Raw genomic sequence first — 17,896 nt, 5'->3', positions numbered from 1 at the left:
AGCTTGCAGAGCAAAGTATAAAAATAATTGACACATATATTGAGTTCATTAAAAATATTCCAAATTGAACAGCATGTCTATTGCTTACACGCCAAGTATACAATTATTTTTCTCGTTTTCATTTTCTCAATAATCAAGGGAGGTTAATTTTAATTGATAATTTCAGCTTTTTTTCAGGATTTGCATCGATTGACGCATGCGGGTCAAATGCACTTATTGTCTCTAGAGTAAAAGGGAAGCAGTAATATAGAGTAATATTCAAGTATGACCAAGCTTTCCCTTAGGGGTAGCACCATTAACCAAACTTACCACATCAGGGCGGGGGTTGAATTGAACAGAAAGAGAGAAGGAAAATTCGCTTCGCTTCCCAATACACAAGGGTGACAGATGTCTGAATGTCAATGCAGAGAATACGCGGTTTTTAAGCTCAGTGTTATTTTCACCGTGTATCCAGCTGAAAATAGAAGACACAATAATACTAGTTATTAAATTTTCTCCAAGTCGGTATGTTTATTAAATATTTTTTAGATTTTTTACAATTTTTTCTAAAATTGATTTTCAGAATATTACGTTTTAATAATATTTGTACACTCATTGATTTTTATTATTTCAGTTTTTATTTATTAGCAAATAATGCAGATAATAAGATAATAAGATAGTAATAAGTAAACATTTGTAAGCAAAGTATTTAGTAATCAATGTCTTGAGAATAATGGTCTGAGAAAAGAATAGAAAAAATTCAATAGATACAATAAATGAATAAATCCATTGTGACTGAAAAATTAATTCTATTTCAATTGGAAACTGTTTTTAAATTTCCTGGGAAATATTTTACTTACATGATTTTTAAATATTTTAAACTATTAAATTACACAAATAATGAAAGAAAATTGTTGAAATTTTCAGTTGAAATATTTGAGAAGAGCAGTGGAGATTGCAATAAATCTCGAGTACAAGTTTGTGCGGTTTTATATGTTGTAAAAACGACAAAACCAGGAAAAAAAGAAATGTGCGAAATCTCCGCCAAGTGTCATCGTAAAACGTTCCGCGATCAGGATCCACCGCGAATAAGAGAGAGGAGTACAGAGAACCTTCTCAAGGACGCGATTCAACTATCGCGATCTACCCCAAATTCACCTACCACATTGCAACGTGCATCGAGCCTCGAGAAATGCTTCAGCGATCCAGAATTCTTCAAGAAACACCGTCAACAACAACAACAACAACTGCTACAAACGCCGCGGGAAAAAAAGGAAGAGGAGAAGAACAGCTCAGTGGAAAACACAACAACCGTCAGTTGTAGTCGTAATCGAGACGCAACCAGTTCTAGTCGGGAGAATAACGCGTGCACTGAACCCAAAGAGATTGAAAACAGCAAGGAATTGCTCGCCAAAGTGCCTTCTTTGCCCTGCAGGAGCAAAATCGTGAGTTATTTTCTTCCATTTTTAAACAAATATTTTTTCCCTAATTTTTTAAAATCAAATTTATAAATCAAATTTAGCCTTTCAATATTTATACAAAGTATTTATATATAAATCGGAAATATTTCCATTTCTCGGTGATTTTCGAAATCAATATTCAGTTAAGCAATACCACATTGCGGTGTATTATAAATTCAAAAATATTACGAGGTAGACACTGAGATTTGAAAAATTCATTTAACGTTTGTTACGTGCATGTGCAAGTGCTATAAATTCGAAATTCATTCATGATGTTATCGCGAAACATTCTGTAATCTTATAAACAACTTCTACAACACAGTGATTTTACAATTTTACATTTCTGATGGTTTAGTTTTTCTATATAATAATAAATAATAACACGCGAAAATAATTATCTATATTCTAATCGTATGTTATATTGAAAGAATTAATTTTTTATGAAAACAAGTGCGCGCACGCAAAATATATAATAATTTCACTAAATTTACAATATCGATACGCTTCATTTAATTTTCCGCAGGTCTCGTGCATTAAAGAAAGAAATATCATTAGGGATTAATACGAAAAACATTAAGCGAGCAATAAGGAAATGTACAAAACTGAAATTTATTTTATTGTTACGGTTGGAGTAAATATTTTGTTCGCGAAGCGTGACTCCAATTGTAACATCTATATGGGGTGTATAAAGTAATTGAATCTTAATATAAATCGCTAAAAAACCATACAGCTACCGGAATAAACAAACATGTTAATTAAGACACACGATCAACATTGGACGTTCTTAAAAAAATTCAATTTTTTCCATTAGGCGAAAAGAATATTTTTTATTTCGAACAAATTTCGTAAAAAGAATTAAAATTAAGAATTAAAATTAAAAATTAAAATTAGAAAATTAAAGAATTTATAGTTTTAACATTGAATGGAAAAGTTGTTTTAACAACCCAGATAGTTACTGGACCAAAATAATGTCATTTCGAGTCAAATTGATCAATATCTATATTGCACAGTATCCTTTTTCTGTCGTAAACGATTCAATCTTACATCGACATTATGAATACGAAATAACTGTGATTAGAGCAAATTTTTTTTTTCATTTTTATTTAAATTTCACACAAATTACCATTTTGTGATCGGAAACGATGGATACTCGAAAAGTATATACGCTCTAGTAATGATGGGTCAAAATAGCGCACAATCCGAGGTCATTAACTTTGTCTTTACTAATATAATAATTTCAAAGAAAGGAATAAAAAATTATTTTCAATATAGGTATTGAAAATTTTATCGTGTTTTAAAAGCAAAGTAATATGAGACTGCTATTACACCTATGACATTAATTGCAAAACCGAAGGCGATTTATTTATAATCTTTTGCAAAACTCTTGTCATAGGATGCGTAATCTTTTTTTATTTCTCGATAATGAACCTAATCTATAATTAACATAAAAAAAATAATTCTCCCGGTGAAAAGTAGAAAATTATAATTTTTTTCTAAAATTACATGAATAGTAACGGAAATTTTTATAATTTAATTAAAAAAGAATTAAAAGGAAAAGTATTTTTTTTGCTTTTGCCTGCTTCTTTTATGATTTTTTTTTCCCGTGTGAAAATTGTTTTTCAACTAGATTAAAAATCTATCTAAAGAAGATGATTCATCGTCCGGCTTTTAAAATTCCTAGAAAATCGTATTATTGCACTGATTGGTTTGAAGGTTTAGATTTTTGAATGGAGGGTTCAGGTGTATGGGATGCTGGCAAGTTTTCTGCCGACCTGACACACAGGCATTCCTTATAAAGAGATTCTGTTAAAGCTGCTCTCACACTGATTGGCTCACAATTATGAATTACAAGAATAATTTGTTGTCATTGCTTTCTCAATCTAAAGAAAGAAAAAAATATTTTTTATAATTTGATTCTATTGTAATTTTCAAATTCTTTGCGAATAATAATTACAGGGTGAAATTGAAAATCAAGTTCCAGTGTGAAATGTGCTTTATCTAGAATAAAATGTGCAGTTGCCGGGTGTGCAGCTTGCCAGTAACAGCCGGATACCTTTTAAAACACTTTTTCTCCATCGGTTTGTCTTAAATTTCAAGGCAGCCAGTGCTTTTCTACGAAATACACAAACCAAACACGAAAATATATATGTATATAGGGAAAAATAGTAAAATGCACTTTTTGTTTATTTATATCGCACATGGTTTTCATTTAATTGGGCGAGAATAGATTTTTGTTTGAAATGCACAATAAAGAATTCAGTAGAGTCGTAAAATTTCGAAACTTAATTATACATAAAATGCGCCTATTTTAAAGAAGAAAATTTCCAAGTTGAAATTATATTTTTTAGTAGACGCTATTATGTCGTGGCTACAAATAATAAAACATCTTTCATTCTAGAGCCGGAATAGGTTTAATTGCCGAAATACATTTCTTATTGTCCTCTAAAAAATTTTTAAATGAATTCAAATTAAATTTTAATTAGTCACAATTATTTTGTTTAATTATTTTAATCAGACTTTATTTTTTTGTTGTACTAAAATTGTACAAAAGTAGAAAATATAATAAATTGAAATATAGAAACAAGCAAAATTTTTTTGAATTTTGAAAATATCAAAATTACATTAAATATAATTAATTAATTAATTAAACTACATTAAATATAAAAATTTCTAGAATCATTTAATTGAATTACCATAAAGTATATAGAATTAAATGAATTTATATTGAAAGTAGCGTACAATTTTTCTTTTATCATTAAAGAAACAGATGATTCGTTTAAAGTGTTATTTTGAAGAAGTAATGATCATCAATTACATATGAAATTCCTGGTATTCTATGTATATATATACATTTTTACGATCAAATATTTAAGTAGACTCTTGTTCTCGAAACAGACTCCGTGCTCTAATTTCTATCCGCAATGTAAAATTGAAGAAAAAAAATTGTAATTAAAAAATTATTTACATTACCATTTGTTGTGGTTATACGTAAATAAGTCGATAGATTTATGTACATAATTATTAAACCCCGCAAGTGCAACAAAAAGAAAGTGAAAAACTCTTCTCACTCATAAATCAATAGAAAGAAAATATTTTGATTGATTCATTGAGTATTTATGTATCAATAATTTGTCATCACATTATGACGTTAAGAATTCAACTGTATTTTATTATTTTTCCCACTTTTAAGTTTTAACTTTCGCGAATATTTATTTTATTTGTAATCAGAAATTGTTTTCAATTCGATTTTTTTTTATTGTTATTGTTGTAAAATTATCGTTATATCATTTGAAATTATATTTTTTCGATTTAATTGTTTTTCCAGAATACAATTGAAGGAAGTTTCGTAATTTATTGAATTTTATTAGAAACTTCTTTTTTTTGAAATATTCCATTGGGTCTCATTAAAAGTGTAAATAATTCATCAGTTTTTGCGATTTTATCATAAAATTGGAGGAATTGCGAAATTTTTCTATATGTACGAACAATTTTTCCGATATTGCACAATCTAATTGGCACAGTAGGCCTGAACTTATAAAAGAGTAAATAGTAAAAATTAGTATGTAAATATAATATTTATGTAGTGTGTTACGTATAAAGTCATATTACATGCTTGTACCGTTCATTGTTACAGATATAATACATTTATGTAGGCAGTAGGAAATAGGCATCACCTCGTGAATTTATTTATATATACATGTTCAAAGTGAAATGCAATTTAACATTTTCACATTGCCTCATCGTCTGCTTTTCAATTTTAAAGAATCCACTTGCTTTTTTCAAATTACTAAATTTCCTTCATCTATTATTCAATTTTCGTAAATTTTATCAATTTTTAAACCAATTAACCAATAAAGTAAAATGAACTTAAATAAAAATTTGATAGGTGAAAATTTGATGGAAAAAAAATCGCCATCTTCAAAAATGAAAGAAAAAAAGTTGTTCCACATCCTTGATTAAAATCAATGGAACTAATAATTGACGGTAATTACAAACAATAATAGTTACTAAATTGTTGTTATTGTTTTAAAAATAAAACAATGACACACAGTGACGGTTGGAAAAAGAAATCGACATTTGAAAATCGTATTTTTAAACGACTGTCGTAAAGAAATTATTACAAACCTCATTAAGGCTTAGGTCATTAGTTCCTTACTTTATCTGCGTATATTTTTACAGAAACTTGTTTAGACATTGAATTACGAAAACTTGATTGAGAACTTATAAATAGTAGTGTAAAAAGAAATAATAATAATAATAATAATAATCATTGATAATGATGAGAAATAATTTGTTTGCTTCTGAAAGAAATACTTAAAGATAGTACATTATCATAAAACCAATAAAATGTTCGATATCGGTCATTATGAATGAGAGACTGTCTGTTCGTGAGTCAAGCTTCAAATCATTCGAAAAGAATATTATTCAAGTTAACAGTCCTGATTTTTACAATAATCAATATTTAATATTCCAGGCGTAGTTAATTTTCGAAAAAACAATTTCCTGGTTTGGATCATAAATCTCAGGTGCATAATTCATCGCGGATTTAAAATTAGAGAAAGTCTATTAGAGAAAATAAAAAATGATACTGTAAAAATATTTTTATTTTACATTTTTGATTCGCGCCAATAATTACTTGGGTCAAATAATTTTAACTTAAAGAAAATGTTCGTAAATCAGTTTTTCATAACAAAACTTGAGAAGTATAAGTTTTCTGAACATCTCTCACGTGTTTGTTCTGAAAAGGTATATTATAAGAAAGCTAATGACCCAACCTGGCCTTGACTTTCAGGATAATTATGCCTTTTAAAAAAAACTTCTCAGGTAAAATATGTAAATTTTCTTATTTATAAGCGAATAGTAGAAAAAATTAATTTAACAATGAAACAAATTTTTTACTCCTCTCGTAGAGAAAAACGAAAAAAAAGTTAGAAAAAATTAATTTAATATTAATAGAAAAGAAAAAAAAGAATAGACGACAAAATGTTTTGTAAAGAATACTATATTGAAAATTCACGTAATTTAATTAATCGTTTCTTTAGAAAAAAAAAAAAATGATAACTTACGTAATTTTTCGAGTTACGTTGACTATATATTGATCGATGAGCTATAATGGTGAAATCGAAATTGAGTATATATTTTATGAAAATTTTTATCCGATACAATAAGGAAGTTATTGCAAATAAGAAAAAAAAAGAAAAAATTTAAGTGAGAGTAAAATGACGCATCATTTCCGAGTATACACATAATCACGATCATCATCTTTTGCTCCATCGTCATTGTTCGAGTAGATTTGTTATCTGAACGACTACACTAAAAAAATATTCCTTATATTTAAGCTATAATGCCGTTTTGCTTTCTACGAGATTTAAACAATAAGTTGTTCAATTGACCACGAATATTCTATTTTCCTTCCGCGAATTTTATTTTCAGATTATTTTAAGCAAATTTTTTTTTATAGACTCTGAGAACTTTTATTTTTCATAACGATTTTCAATCTCCATTCTACATTTTTTAATATATAAAAATAGTAAGTTTGTATAAATTTTTCATTTTTTGTCCGATAAATAATTTATCAATTAGTTAATTAAATACGAACAAATAATCTCGATTGAATGGTTATTTAGTTCGTCAATTTACAAATTGGTAAAATATTTATAGTAAACTAATTAATTAACAAACTGCTTAAGGGGGTCTCGAAGTCAATGGAAAAATCGCATCCACTTTGTCACCCAATTATGGATATTTAATTAATTGAATAAATAATTAATTAACTAACACTAATCAATATAAGCATTTTGTAAAATTGTTCATTTGAATTTGAAATTGCGCTCGAGATTTTTCTTTTTCAGGAATATTTTAATAAAGATTATGACAGAATTTTCTGTAAACAAGTGAAGAAATACATTTGCTATTTAAAACATCACATAGCGTGGTTATTAGCATAATTTAAATGCATTTATATTCAAATATATGTGATACATTAGATTAAAAAAAGAATTAATAATTTATCGAGTCAAGTAATTGCAACTTTACGTCTCGCACGAATATATTTCATAATTATACATTTTTTTTAAAAAAAAAGAAAGAAAAATATTGATGTTGAAAAATTTCAATCCACTCCATATAAACTTGAAAAGTAAAATATTTTTCAAAAATTATCATTAATTAAAACAACCATTGTCTTAAATTACCATCAATTTCAATTATTCTCGAATTTGATATTTGAAACTTGGATTATTGTTTCAAATTACCAGCGTTAATCTAAAATTACGAATGTTCGCCACTATTATTATTATTAGTATTAGTATTATTGTTGTTATTATTATTAGTAGTAGTAGTAGTATTATTATAATTATTATTACTATTGTTATTAACTTTCAGCAATCATTTTATTAATTATTTTTTACCCAATTCTTTGAAATTGAAAAAAAAGTCAATTGAGAATAGTTCCACTTGTTCAAAAATTGCAAAATTCGGTATTACATAAAAATAAATTTCCAACGATTTCTAAGTTCCTAAAACGCAGTATTGAAGCCAACCTTGAAATTCTCGATCTGCCTTAATTAATCATATTATTTCTTTTCAAACAAAATTATTTGTTAGGTATTGGTCATTTGAAATCAGAAAGTCGATTGAAAGCATAACGCTCTAATAAAGGACTTTTACTTATTTCGTTTGTCATTCATGATTATAATAAAAATTTCGTCTCTCTCTCTCTCTTTTAATTTACGACACTATTTGATGCTTCGTCGTTTTTTTCCATAAACAGGAAATATCCATCACTAGATTTTCAATTTTACACTATAATAGAAAAAGTTGAACTGAAAATAATAATAATACAATAATTGTAATTAAACGAGGTGTTGCAGATAATAAAAAAAAGAATTCTATAGATGCGTTGGTGGATTATTACGAGCGGGAGTGAAAGTCCTCGTGGTTTTTCGAGGAGTCTATATTGTCGGCAGCATGTTTCCTCCCGATGAAATTTTAGTATCCAGCATGCTCTCGAAGAGCTTGGTTCTATCCGGATGTGAATGCTCGTAGATATCCAAGAGTTTATCTCGCATGTAATTTTTTTTCTTCTTTTCTTTTTGTCTTGTGATTCGTGAAACGACAGTTTTTTTCGTCTCTCGCACACCCGACAGTTTTGAAATATTTTCATTAAAACAAAAACAAAAAAAGACAATTAATCGTCATCTGTTTAAGACGAAAAAATTCAAAAGGAAACAAGAATGTGACACAGCTGTACATACAACTGTACAGGTACGTCATTTAATTGCGTTCAAACATTGAAAAAAAATTGCAATTATCAAATTTTTCTTTTCAAAAAAAATTTTTCTTTAATCAAAAATATTTTTTTAAATTATTTGATTTTTCGAAAATCGTGTTATTTTAATATTTTAATTTTAGGGAAAATAATCAGAAAATATTATTGGTATAGTCAATTAGACAATACTAATAATAAAAATAAAATATAGTCGAAATGGTCTACATTTCTAATTATTGAATGAGTCAATATTTATTACTGAAATGATAATGTCAAGGATACTCAAAAATGTGATTTTTAAAAGCAAAGTAAAAGGTATTTTCAAATATTTCGTGATTAAATGCAAACGAGTTTTGCATGAGTTGCTAAACTACTTGTATTATTTTTAAAATTGTAAAAAAAAATTCTATTTTCTCTATCAAAGGAAGAAATACAAGCTAAAGGGTATTTTTTGTTTTTAGAAGAAATAAAATTGCAGACTATTGCTATATGATGAAAATAGAAACATTTTGGAATATTTCCCTGACACCTAGAATATTAATTTTTTTTTCGTCTGTAAAATTCAATATTTTTTCGTGACAATCATTTCTTGTTTCAAAATATTGATTCATTTAATTAACAAGTAAGAAAATTCCGGAATATTCGAAAAATATTTGCGAACAAACCGAACTTATTGCTAATTATTTAAAGACTTGTGAAATGGATTTTCCAATTTAAAAATAATGTTCAATTTCAATTACAATTTTACAAGTCCCTGAAAATTGTAAATAGGTTTTTCGAAATAAATAGTATGCGCATAAGAGCAGGAGAATAATTTGCCACTCCTATGCGACTAATTAAATTCAATGAATAGTGTTTGTCATATATGTGCATTTGTATATATTCACTTGAAATACACTTGGAATATGATCTTGAAGACTTTAAAGCAGTATCCGTTATGTATGTACGTACATATTACTTCTTGTCTTTTCATTTCTGGTCGAGTGCATGAGTGGATTCTGGCTATACTCGGAAGCACGTTTGTTAAAAGTTAGTAGTCGAACCTTCAAACAGGTTTGCGTGTTTATAAAAGCGAAAAGTGCAAACGACTCGACTCTCAACACACTCGTTACATCTTAATAGTTATAAATCAGTTTCTTCATTTCTATTTTATATCATCATAATATAAAATTCACAACAAAAATTCAAGTAAAAGTGTATATCGCGCACACTTTCAAATATTCTTTTTTTTTCGTTTCGTTCCGTTCAGATAAAATTCTATACACGAAAAATTATATCATCACTGTTTACGGATCATTAAATTTTATCATCGTTATTATTATTATTATCGAGAAAGTTATCGGAAACGAATTTTTTTTTCTATTTTCAGCTGCATTTTTTAAACAATATATATTGTGCCCCAAATATAATTTTTTTTAAATGTGCATCGTTTTTCGATTAAGCTTTCAAATATTCTTAGGTAAAATGCTCCGAAATATAAAAATAATAATTTTTTTCTACAGAAAATAGATTTTTAAATTAATGCCTAACAAATAGTTCTTTTATCAAACGTAACTAATGTTCAATTATTTAGTTAGTGTGAAATCACCAGTTGAAAATAGTTCCAAAGCACTTGTAATGCTATCGACATTTCTTACAAGTGACTCAGTTGAAAAAATATTTTATTGGAATGTCAAATGAATTACTATTATACAAAGTTCAGTTAACTTAAGAAGAAAAATTATAATAATGAATTCATATTTTTTGCGGAAGTATAATTTTGTTGTTCTGCTGCACTTGCTTTATATTGTTCAGTGTCAATTGTTGACTGGCTGATGAGATATACTCTTCATAGATAAAAAAATACTAGTTCACTTTTCATTTCCTTCCGTTTGGAAAAATGGTGAAAACTACTTTTTAAAATAGCAATGAAATCAATTTTTCATAGTGAAAATATTTTAATTTTTGTTTCAAATTGTTTAAGGAAAATATTTTCCTTCCTTAATTGAAAAAAACTTTGTAGAATAATGTAAATTGTAATTTCATAAATTATTCCAGCTTTTCATTGTCAAGAATGATTTTTAATTGATAATGTGTTATGTAATTTCAGATAATCACAAACCAAGTGTCACAAAAAGACGAGAGTAACAACTGCGATAATTTAATAAACGGTGAGTCGCACGCCTTAATTAATTTTGTTTCAGAAGCATTATCTGTTACAATAGGCATTCTTTGTATGGTCACGGTAGACTCTCAATTGCTTCAATTAAATTCAGTCCCCCGAAAAGGGAGTTTATTCTGGCCCTTCAGGGATATAAAAAACCGACAATACACTTTCTCACAAGTCTCTTCATCTACCATTTAAATTCTAATAGATTCTATTGAAATTAATTTTCTTTAAATTAAATTTTCTTTAAATTAAATTTTTCAAATTAAATTTTCAAGTAAAAATTACAATTTTTTCCACAATTTATTAAATTGGTTGTAAATTGTTAATTATCAATTTGTTAATAACGTCGTTTTTATAAACAAAAAGTATATTAAACAAAGAAAAATGAGAGATGAGGAGAATATTAAAAGAATTTTCCTTCTAATTTTCCCGAGGAACAAAATGTCAGTTAAAACCCGGTAGTTATTACATATAGTGTAGAATGTATATGTGTATATACAATATAAAATAATTCACATCACTTTACATTACAGAAGCTCGTAATGACTGTGAAAAGATCTATTATGGCTTAATTATGGACCTCCCCCTTCTCGTATTTTGTTTCTGTTCCTTGAGAATGATGAATTTCACTTTTTTCAGCTCATAAACCGCGTAATCCGAATCCCTGATTTCCGTGTGACAGGAATACATGCGGGTAGTGGTAGATCCTTTCTTAACTATCACGCGCTTAATTTTTGAAAAACAATATCCTGTCTGATACTGTATCCACTCTCTTGTTTCTCAATCGCACTCGATCGCACTTAATTTAATCCTTTTTGGGGGGAAAAAATATACATTTTTCAAAAACCTGAAAATAATTTTTCCAAATTAGAAAGTATTGATTAGACTTGACAAAAATGATCAAATATTTTTTCTTTTTGTATAAAAAGAGAACATTTTTTTGATTGTTCAAATTAACGAAATTTTTAAAATATTTTTTAAACTTAATAATGTTGAATTTGAACGTATTACGAATAATTTTCTGATTTATAGAAAAATTGTTTTCAGTCTGTTAAAAAGAAATGATTGAAGAATTTTTCTGGCAAGTTGGTGCAAGTTGGTATGAATTTCGAAGGAATAACGCTATAGGCAGATGTTACTTTAAGCTTGAATGTTAACCCCTTGAGCATTTGATGGGCAATTTCGATCCTCGATGGCTGATATAACTGGTAACGGATCAAAATTTTGCATCTTCGACGTCTATATTGCTCGGGAGATTGGAATGCTCGTGTGCAGTGTATGTGTAACGTTTTCAATCAATTTACCGCCTGTAACGACTATAATTAAACGAAAAATTAGTGAGTTAACATGCAAAATGGTTAAATATTTTCAATTTCAAATCCACCATAATCGTTCATAATTCCATAAATATTAGTAAATAGTTAATAAATTATAAATTTACAAATTAAAGAAATATTCATTAGACTCAAATTTGTCATATTAATTATTTTCATCTTCATAAAGAATAAATTAAAAAAGAATATTTATAACAAATAAATTAATTTCAAGACTTTCGAGACTTGAACATCAAATCCTTTAATATCAAGTTTATCTTTGTTAAACAAATAAAAATTTATGGGCTACATATGAACATTGCAAATATTGAACAACTTCGTCACAAATCAAGCAATTACCTACAATGTATTTATAGAATTGTTATCGCTGCATTTTTTCTATTTTTCCAAATTTATTTTTTACTGTACATTTTCAATTTTATTATCTGCCATGAATCATGGTTTTGCAAAAAGAGGAATTATTTAGCACAAATTTTATTGATCTCAACGTCTAATTCACTTATTTTCAGTCAGAACTTTCTCTGTTTTTTTTTATTTTTTCCATTTTTAACTTAATTACAGCGGTAAATTTTCAAACTTTCCTTATAAACCAATAGAAATAAATAAAAGCAAAAGAAACCAAAATGAACAATCGTAAATATTCATAATTGGTATTAATTACCAAAACGAATTTTTCAATTCCGACGAATTCTCAATCATAATGATGGAAAAAAAATATAAATATTTATTTAATATATTATTTCGTTAAATTTAATAGTTGTAACGATTGAGGCAGAAAATTTTACGATTATGTTTTGGTTTTAGCGCGGCAATTGAGAGAAAGTGATACATTTTTACACGGGGGATAGGATTTAAAAAAAGGAGAAAAAATCGCGAAATCGATAGCCTTCGGCATTCGGGTAAATTGAAGATACAAATGGCCTCTTCGTTTCCGCACTATTGACGAGAAGATTTTCCCGGTAATATATATTCCTTAGTATTCAACATTTCAGATCACGCTACAAAGCACATTGAATTTATTGTCCAACCCAATGAGTAAGAAAGTTTTTATTAACGATCGGCTTTCTAATGAGACGCGGCTCTTTTTTTGTTTAATTATCAAACATTTAAATATTTTGAATCGCTGTTGAAAATTTTCTCTACTATAATCAAATTTTGAATAATTACTCTTCATTACTTATAATTAATTGTTTCCGATTCATGAAGGTTCAGAATTCAAATTTCAGTTAACTAAAAATATAATTCTTTTGAAGAAAAATTTCGCTCCTCCTAAAACTTCGTTCCGAGAAAATTGCGTTTCAAAATATTGATGCGAGGAATATTTCCTGAATCAAGGAAGAACTTTTGTCTGTTTCCATGATCGGTCCCATTATTGTTACAGTTACGTGCATTTCACCTTGACGATTGTAAACTATTTTAAACGCGTATCTGAAGCAAATTCTATATCCCATTAGTATGTGAAGCCCTAGGAATAGCTTTGATACTGTCATTTATGTCAGTGCAAAATGCAACGATCAGTATGGCTGATCAGGGTTCTGTTAGGTCCAGAATTGCCATTTTAGAAGGTGGCGAAAAAGCAAATTTTTCTATATATATACAAAACAAAGAATCCCATTCTCGTCAAATTTTATTTTTACAACAAACTTAACTTTTTCGACACGAGAAATTAATTTCTAATTACCTAATCGAAATTTAATTGAAAATTATAATTCCTTTCAGGAAAAGAAATGGCACCAGTTTTTGGAGTACCGCCCCCTCCACCAACTCCTCACACGGGACCTGATGGTTTAATTATACCAAAAAAGCCTTACAATCCTTGCATGACTTCTGGTAATCATAAAGATCTGCATAGAGAATTATTGTTCAATCAAAAAGCGTAAGTAAAATTATTACAATCATTTTATTAATCATTCCTCGGAAACTAAAATAACTTTTATAATAAATTTGGAATCATGAAAATTTCGAGATGAAAATTTGGAAATTAACATTTTCAGAGGGAAAAATGTTTTGAATCAAAAAAGTGAACTGCAGAGAGCCTTGGAGAGGCACAGAGAAGCAATTTCAAAAAAAGAAGCTGAGAGACTGAAGGACGAATGCTACAAAGATGATCCAAGAACGGCCCTTCAAAGAGCCATCGAACAGAGGGCAAAGCATTTACAAATAATGGTTAGTTATAATTTCAAACAAATTCCCTTTATACTTAATTGAATTAAAATTATATTATTTTACTAAAATGTAATTTTATTTAATTTTCATGGATTTTTAATTTGAATAATTAATTTGTTCATAATTTGTTTTAGCAAGAACAAATTCAACATGTGGAGCCCCCAAATCCTTTGGTAACGGCAAGAGCAAAATTGCGATCGCGTACGGATTCCCAATAATAAAATAATAAATCCAAGTTGCCTAAGAAAACTGATAGTCAACGACTATCACCCGACTGTGTAAATAAGTGGAATGAATTGTTTAGAATGTGTGTGAGTGTGTGTATTTTTTTTGTCTTAAATGAGTATTTTACAATAGAAATTATTTAGATTTAGAAAATTTTCTTCTATGATAGTTATTTATGTATATTTTATATATTCGCTTTTAATTCTCCTTTTTTTATTCATTATTATGCCATGACTTGAGAGTTTTCCTTATCTTACGAACACATACGTAATGAAAGGATATTTGCAATGATAATTTTTTTTTTAAAGATTAATTTTACTACATTCAAAACTCGTGAATATAAATTATATATTTTATTTCAAAAAAAATGTGTATGAACTTTTTTTTATTTGAATTAAGCAGTAAACATTTTATGCGAATTTTTAATCGTCTGTCAAATTGTCTTTAACTGTAGAAAATGTTTTTCTCGTCGATGTAAAAATAATCGTTTCTCAAATTAAAGTATGAGAAACAAACAAATGTAAAAAAACAAATATGAAATTGATTTTTTGAATTAAATTAAATTTCAATAATACACAATTATTGAAGATAGATATAAATTTTCAAATATATTTTATTCAATGTTCATTGTAAATATTGTATCTTGACGAAAAGAAATAGAACTTGTTTTTAAGTCCTAAAAATGCACCTCATTTTTTTTCTCTCTTGCAATGTTAATTTGCAATATATTATTACAATAAGTAAAAAGCAATTTTTCCTCAAATTCATATTTATGCATTAATAATAGTTTCTTTCTTTGTGTTAGTAAGCTTAAAATCACATTTCACATTCTTAATAACAATCGTGTAATTACAATTTATTCCCAAAAAAAGAAACTATATCAAAAACACAGCCAAACAGTTTGGCCAACTTCTGCTCCACAGAAATAATTAATGAAAAAAATATATAAAATCAGTTGGTAATGAAATTGAAATTCATTCATATTTTACATACAGATTGTTGCTCAATAATCATCTCCTCTTGAAATCACTTCCTTGCAAGTGGGACGAAGAACCAGAGTGTGCTCAAATTGAGCAGTGTAGCATCCTTTAACGTCGACCAACGGCGGATAAGCCTCGACGGCACCCTTGTCGCACAAATCCTTGAGAGCCATTTGGTACTTTGTGCAACCGACTCGATCCAACCAGCGCTTACAAAATGCCAAGGTGCCTGGAAGAGGAAAACAAAATTAGAATTTTTCTCAATTCGATTTAATACCATGAAAATGTCTATTAATAATATTGTTACTTCGTTCTCAATTCTAGTCAAAGTAGTTACTCACTGAAATGCTTGTTAATTGTATTCAAAAGAGATTTGCTACTCTGAAGTCTCAACGGAACGAATCCGGCGTCGAAACTCTTCATGTAATGCGAACAATCCAAGTCGTCATGAACGACACCCTTTCCTGTCGAGCCAAAAGTTTCAATCGCATAAAATTCATTTTCCTCCATTCGCGTTGCCTCGCCGCCCTTGACAATTGGCACGGTCTTTCCTGCATGAATTCGATACGGAGCGATTGAATGTCCATTCAAATTTCTAATCGATTTTACCTGAAAATAAATATTATTTCAATATTTTCTTTAAACTCACCCCCTTTCTATATTTTTAATTGATGCAAAAGTGAAAAAAATTATAAAGTCAAATAAAACAAGGCAATCGAGAGAAGATAAGAAAAACATTAAAATTTTAATGAAACGATAAGATTCAAATTTATGACAATTCGTTTCCATTTTCAAAGAGTGAATATTTTTGGTGAATTGAAATTATTTTATAGTAAAAGTAAATTTATTTTTAATTACCTGATAAGTTTTGCCATCCAATTCCACTTCGTAGGATTCCATAACTTCCTGAATTGCGGCACCAACATCACACAGTTGAACATCGATACCGGCAGTCTTGATGCCAGTATTCGTGGCATCGCGTACAGCCTCAATGAGCTTATCGTACTTTGGATTGAACGACAATGTAAATGCACAATCGATAATTCGACCATTAATGTGTGTACCAAAATCAATTTTAGTAACGTCATCATATTCAAGAACTGTTGGATCCCCGGCATTTGGAGTATAATGAGCGGCGCAATGATTTCTTGAACAACCTGTAGGAAATGCCAGACCGGCTTTCAAGCCGTTTTCTCCGATTAACCTCCTCGCGGTGTCTTCAAGTTCATTGCAAATCTCAATCATTGTCATTCCCGGCTTCACCTGCAATTCAAATTTAATAAAAAAAACTGATTTAGAAAAAATATAAAAACAAAGAAAAAAGAATAAATTCTTTAATTTATCCTTTTTTCTTTGTTTTTATATTTTTTTAAATCAGTTTTTTTTTACTTTAACATTCAATAGAAAACAAACCCAATTCTTAATATGCTTTCTGGTACGTCTATGAGCTTCGGCAGCCTGTCTCGCTTCATTGTAAATATCATTATGCATTCGATCCAGAGCTCGTGCCTCCTCACTGGAAAACCGATCCTTAGCTGTTCGCTCGTCAATTCCAGCTGCTGGTGGATGCTCCATAATTTCACCCTCAGGGAAATTGCCATCGGGGAATAATTCAGAAACCGGCACCGATATACTGTCCTGTTGATTTACTGCACCTTTCTTTGCCTTACGTTTTTTCTTCTTCTTTTTCGCTTCTTCAGTTTCTGCTCCGTTTTCCGTCACATCTTCCGAACCTATTACATTTATTTCACATAAGACAATCATTCTCCTATCATGAGGAAAATAAAAATAATTTCTCACCTTTTGCGGCAACATCGGCGTTTTTTGTTCCATTCTCGTTACCTTCTGGAGTATCAGCATTCACATCACCAGCTCCATTTTTAGAAAAAAAACACGAATTTTAGGGTTATAAAATGTATAAAATTATAATGTGTGGAAAATATCGCAAAAAGCTATTTTAGTAGGTACGTGATATAAAAATCAAAAACAAACATTATTTTTTGTGTGCAAATATATAGACACATTTTTAGATAAGTAAAATAGGTAAAATTAGTCGGTTCAGAATTTCTGAAAACAAGGTAAAAAAAAATTGATTGCAATCAACTAACCTGCTTTCTTCTTCTTTTTCTTCTTTTTTTTCTTCTTGGTAGCTTCTGCTGATGTTGTTTCGTCGTCCTCTTCAACGACATCATCGTCTTCCTCGTCCACGAATTTTTCCGCGGACTTGATAACCTCATCCACTACAGCAGCCATTTTTTCAAAGAAAAAGTATTACTACTATCGTAAGCTGAGAGATAAAGAAGGAAAACCGAATCAGCGGCAAAATGTTTACA

General features: G+C 28.6%; 2 protein-coding genes across 2 annotated transcripts; one reads left to right on the top strand and one right to left on the bottom strand.

The window, feature by feature from the left end:
* Positions 1–168: 168 nt before the first annotated feature.
* Positions 169–14,877, top strand: LOC122499172. The gene is made up of 6 exons (XM_043607330.1): positions 169–504; positions 907–1,424; positions 10,799–10,859; positions 13,912–14,068; positions 14,187–14,358; positions 14,493–14,877. The coding sequence occupies exons 2-6, from the start codon at positions 1,008–1,010 to the stop codon at positions 14,574–14,576; spliced, it is 891 nt and encodes a 296-aa protein (XP_043463265.1). The 5' UTR covers positions 169–504; positions 907–1,007; the 3' UTR covers positions 14,577–14,877.
* Positions 14,878–15,178: 301 nt separating this feature from the next.
* On the bottom strand, positions 15,179–17,861 carry LOC122499171 (methionine aminopeptidase 2). Its single transcript, XM_043607329.1, has 6 exons — positions 17,672–17,861; positions 17,364–17,435; positions 16,977–17,296; positions 16,422–16,826; positions 15,905–16,172; positions 15,179–15,792 (listed from the first exon to the last, which is right to left on the bottom strand). Exons 1-6 carry the CDS (start codon positions 17,814–17,816, stop codon positions 15,587–15,589), a joined length of 1,416 nt encoding a protein of 471 aa, XP_043463264.1. The 5' UTR covers positions 17,817–17,861; the 3' UTR covers positions 15,179–15,586.
* Between the last annotated feature and the right edge of the window lie 35 nt (positions 17,862–17,896).

Source organism: Leptopilina heterotoma, unplaced genomic scaffold (genome assembly GCF_015476425.1).
Source record: "Leptopilina heterotoma isolate Lh14 unplaced genomic scaffold, ASM1547642v1 Lhet_166, whole genome shotgun sequence".
Classification (NCBI taxonomy): Eukaryota; Metazoa; Arthropoda; class Insecta; order Hymenoptera; family Figitidae; genus Leptopilina; species Leptopilina heterotoma.
The sequence above is the reverse complement of the archived record's forward strand: the minus strand, read 5'-3'. Positions and strand labels throughout refer to the sequence as shown.

Coding starts and splice junctions, on each gene's coding strand:
- LOC122499172 (XM_043607330.1), top strand. CDS start 1,008: ATGTGCGAAATCTCCGCCAAGTGTCATCGTAAAACGTTCCGCGATCAG. Junction 1,425..10,798: donor TGCCCTGCAGGAGCAAAATC/GTGAGTTATTTT, acceptor ATGTAATTTCAG/ATAATCACAAACCAAGTGTC. Junction 14,359..14,492: donor CAAAGCATTTACAAATAATG/GTTAGTTATAAT, acceptor AATTTGTTTTAG/CAAGAACAAATTCAACATGT.
- LOC122499171 (XM_043607329.1), bottom strand. CDS start 17,816: ATGGCTGCTGTAGTGGATGAGGTTATCAAGTCCGCGGAAAAATTCGTG. Junction 16,827..16,976: donor GAAAGCATATTAAGAATTGG/GTTTGTTTTCTA, acceptor TTTGAATTGCAG/GTGAAGCCGGGAATGACAAT. Junction 16,173..16,421: donor TGGATGGCAAAACTTATCAG/GTAATTAAAAAT, acceptor ATTTATTTTCAG/GTAAAATCGATTAGAAATTT.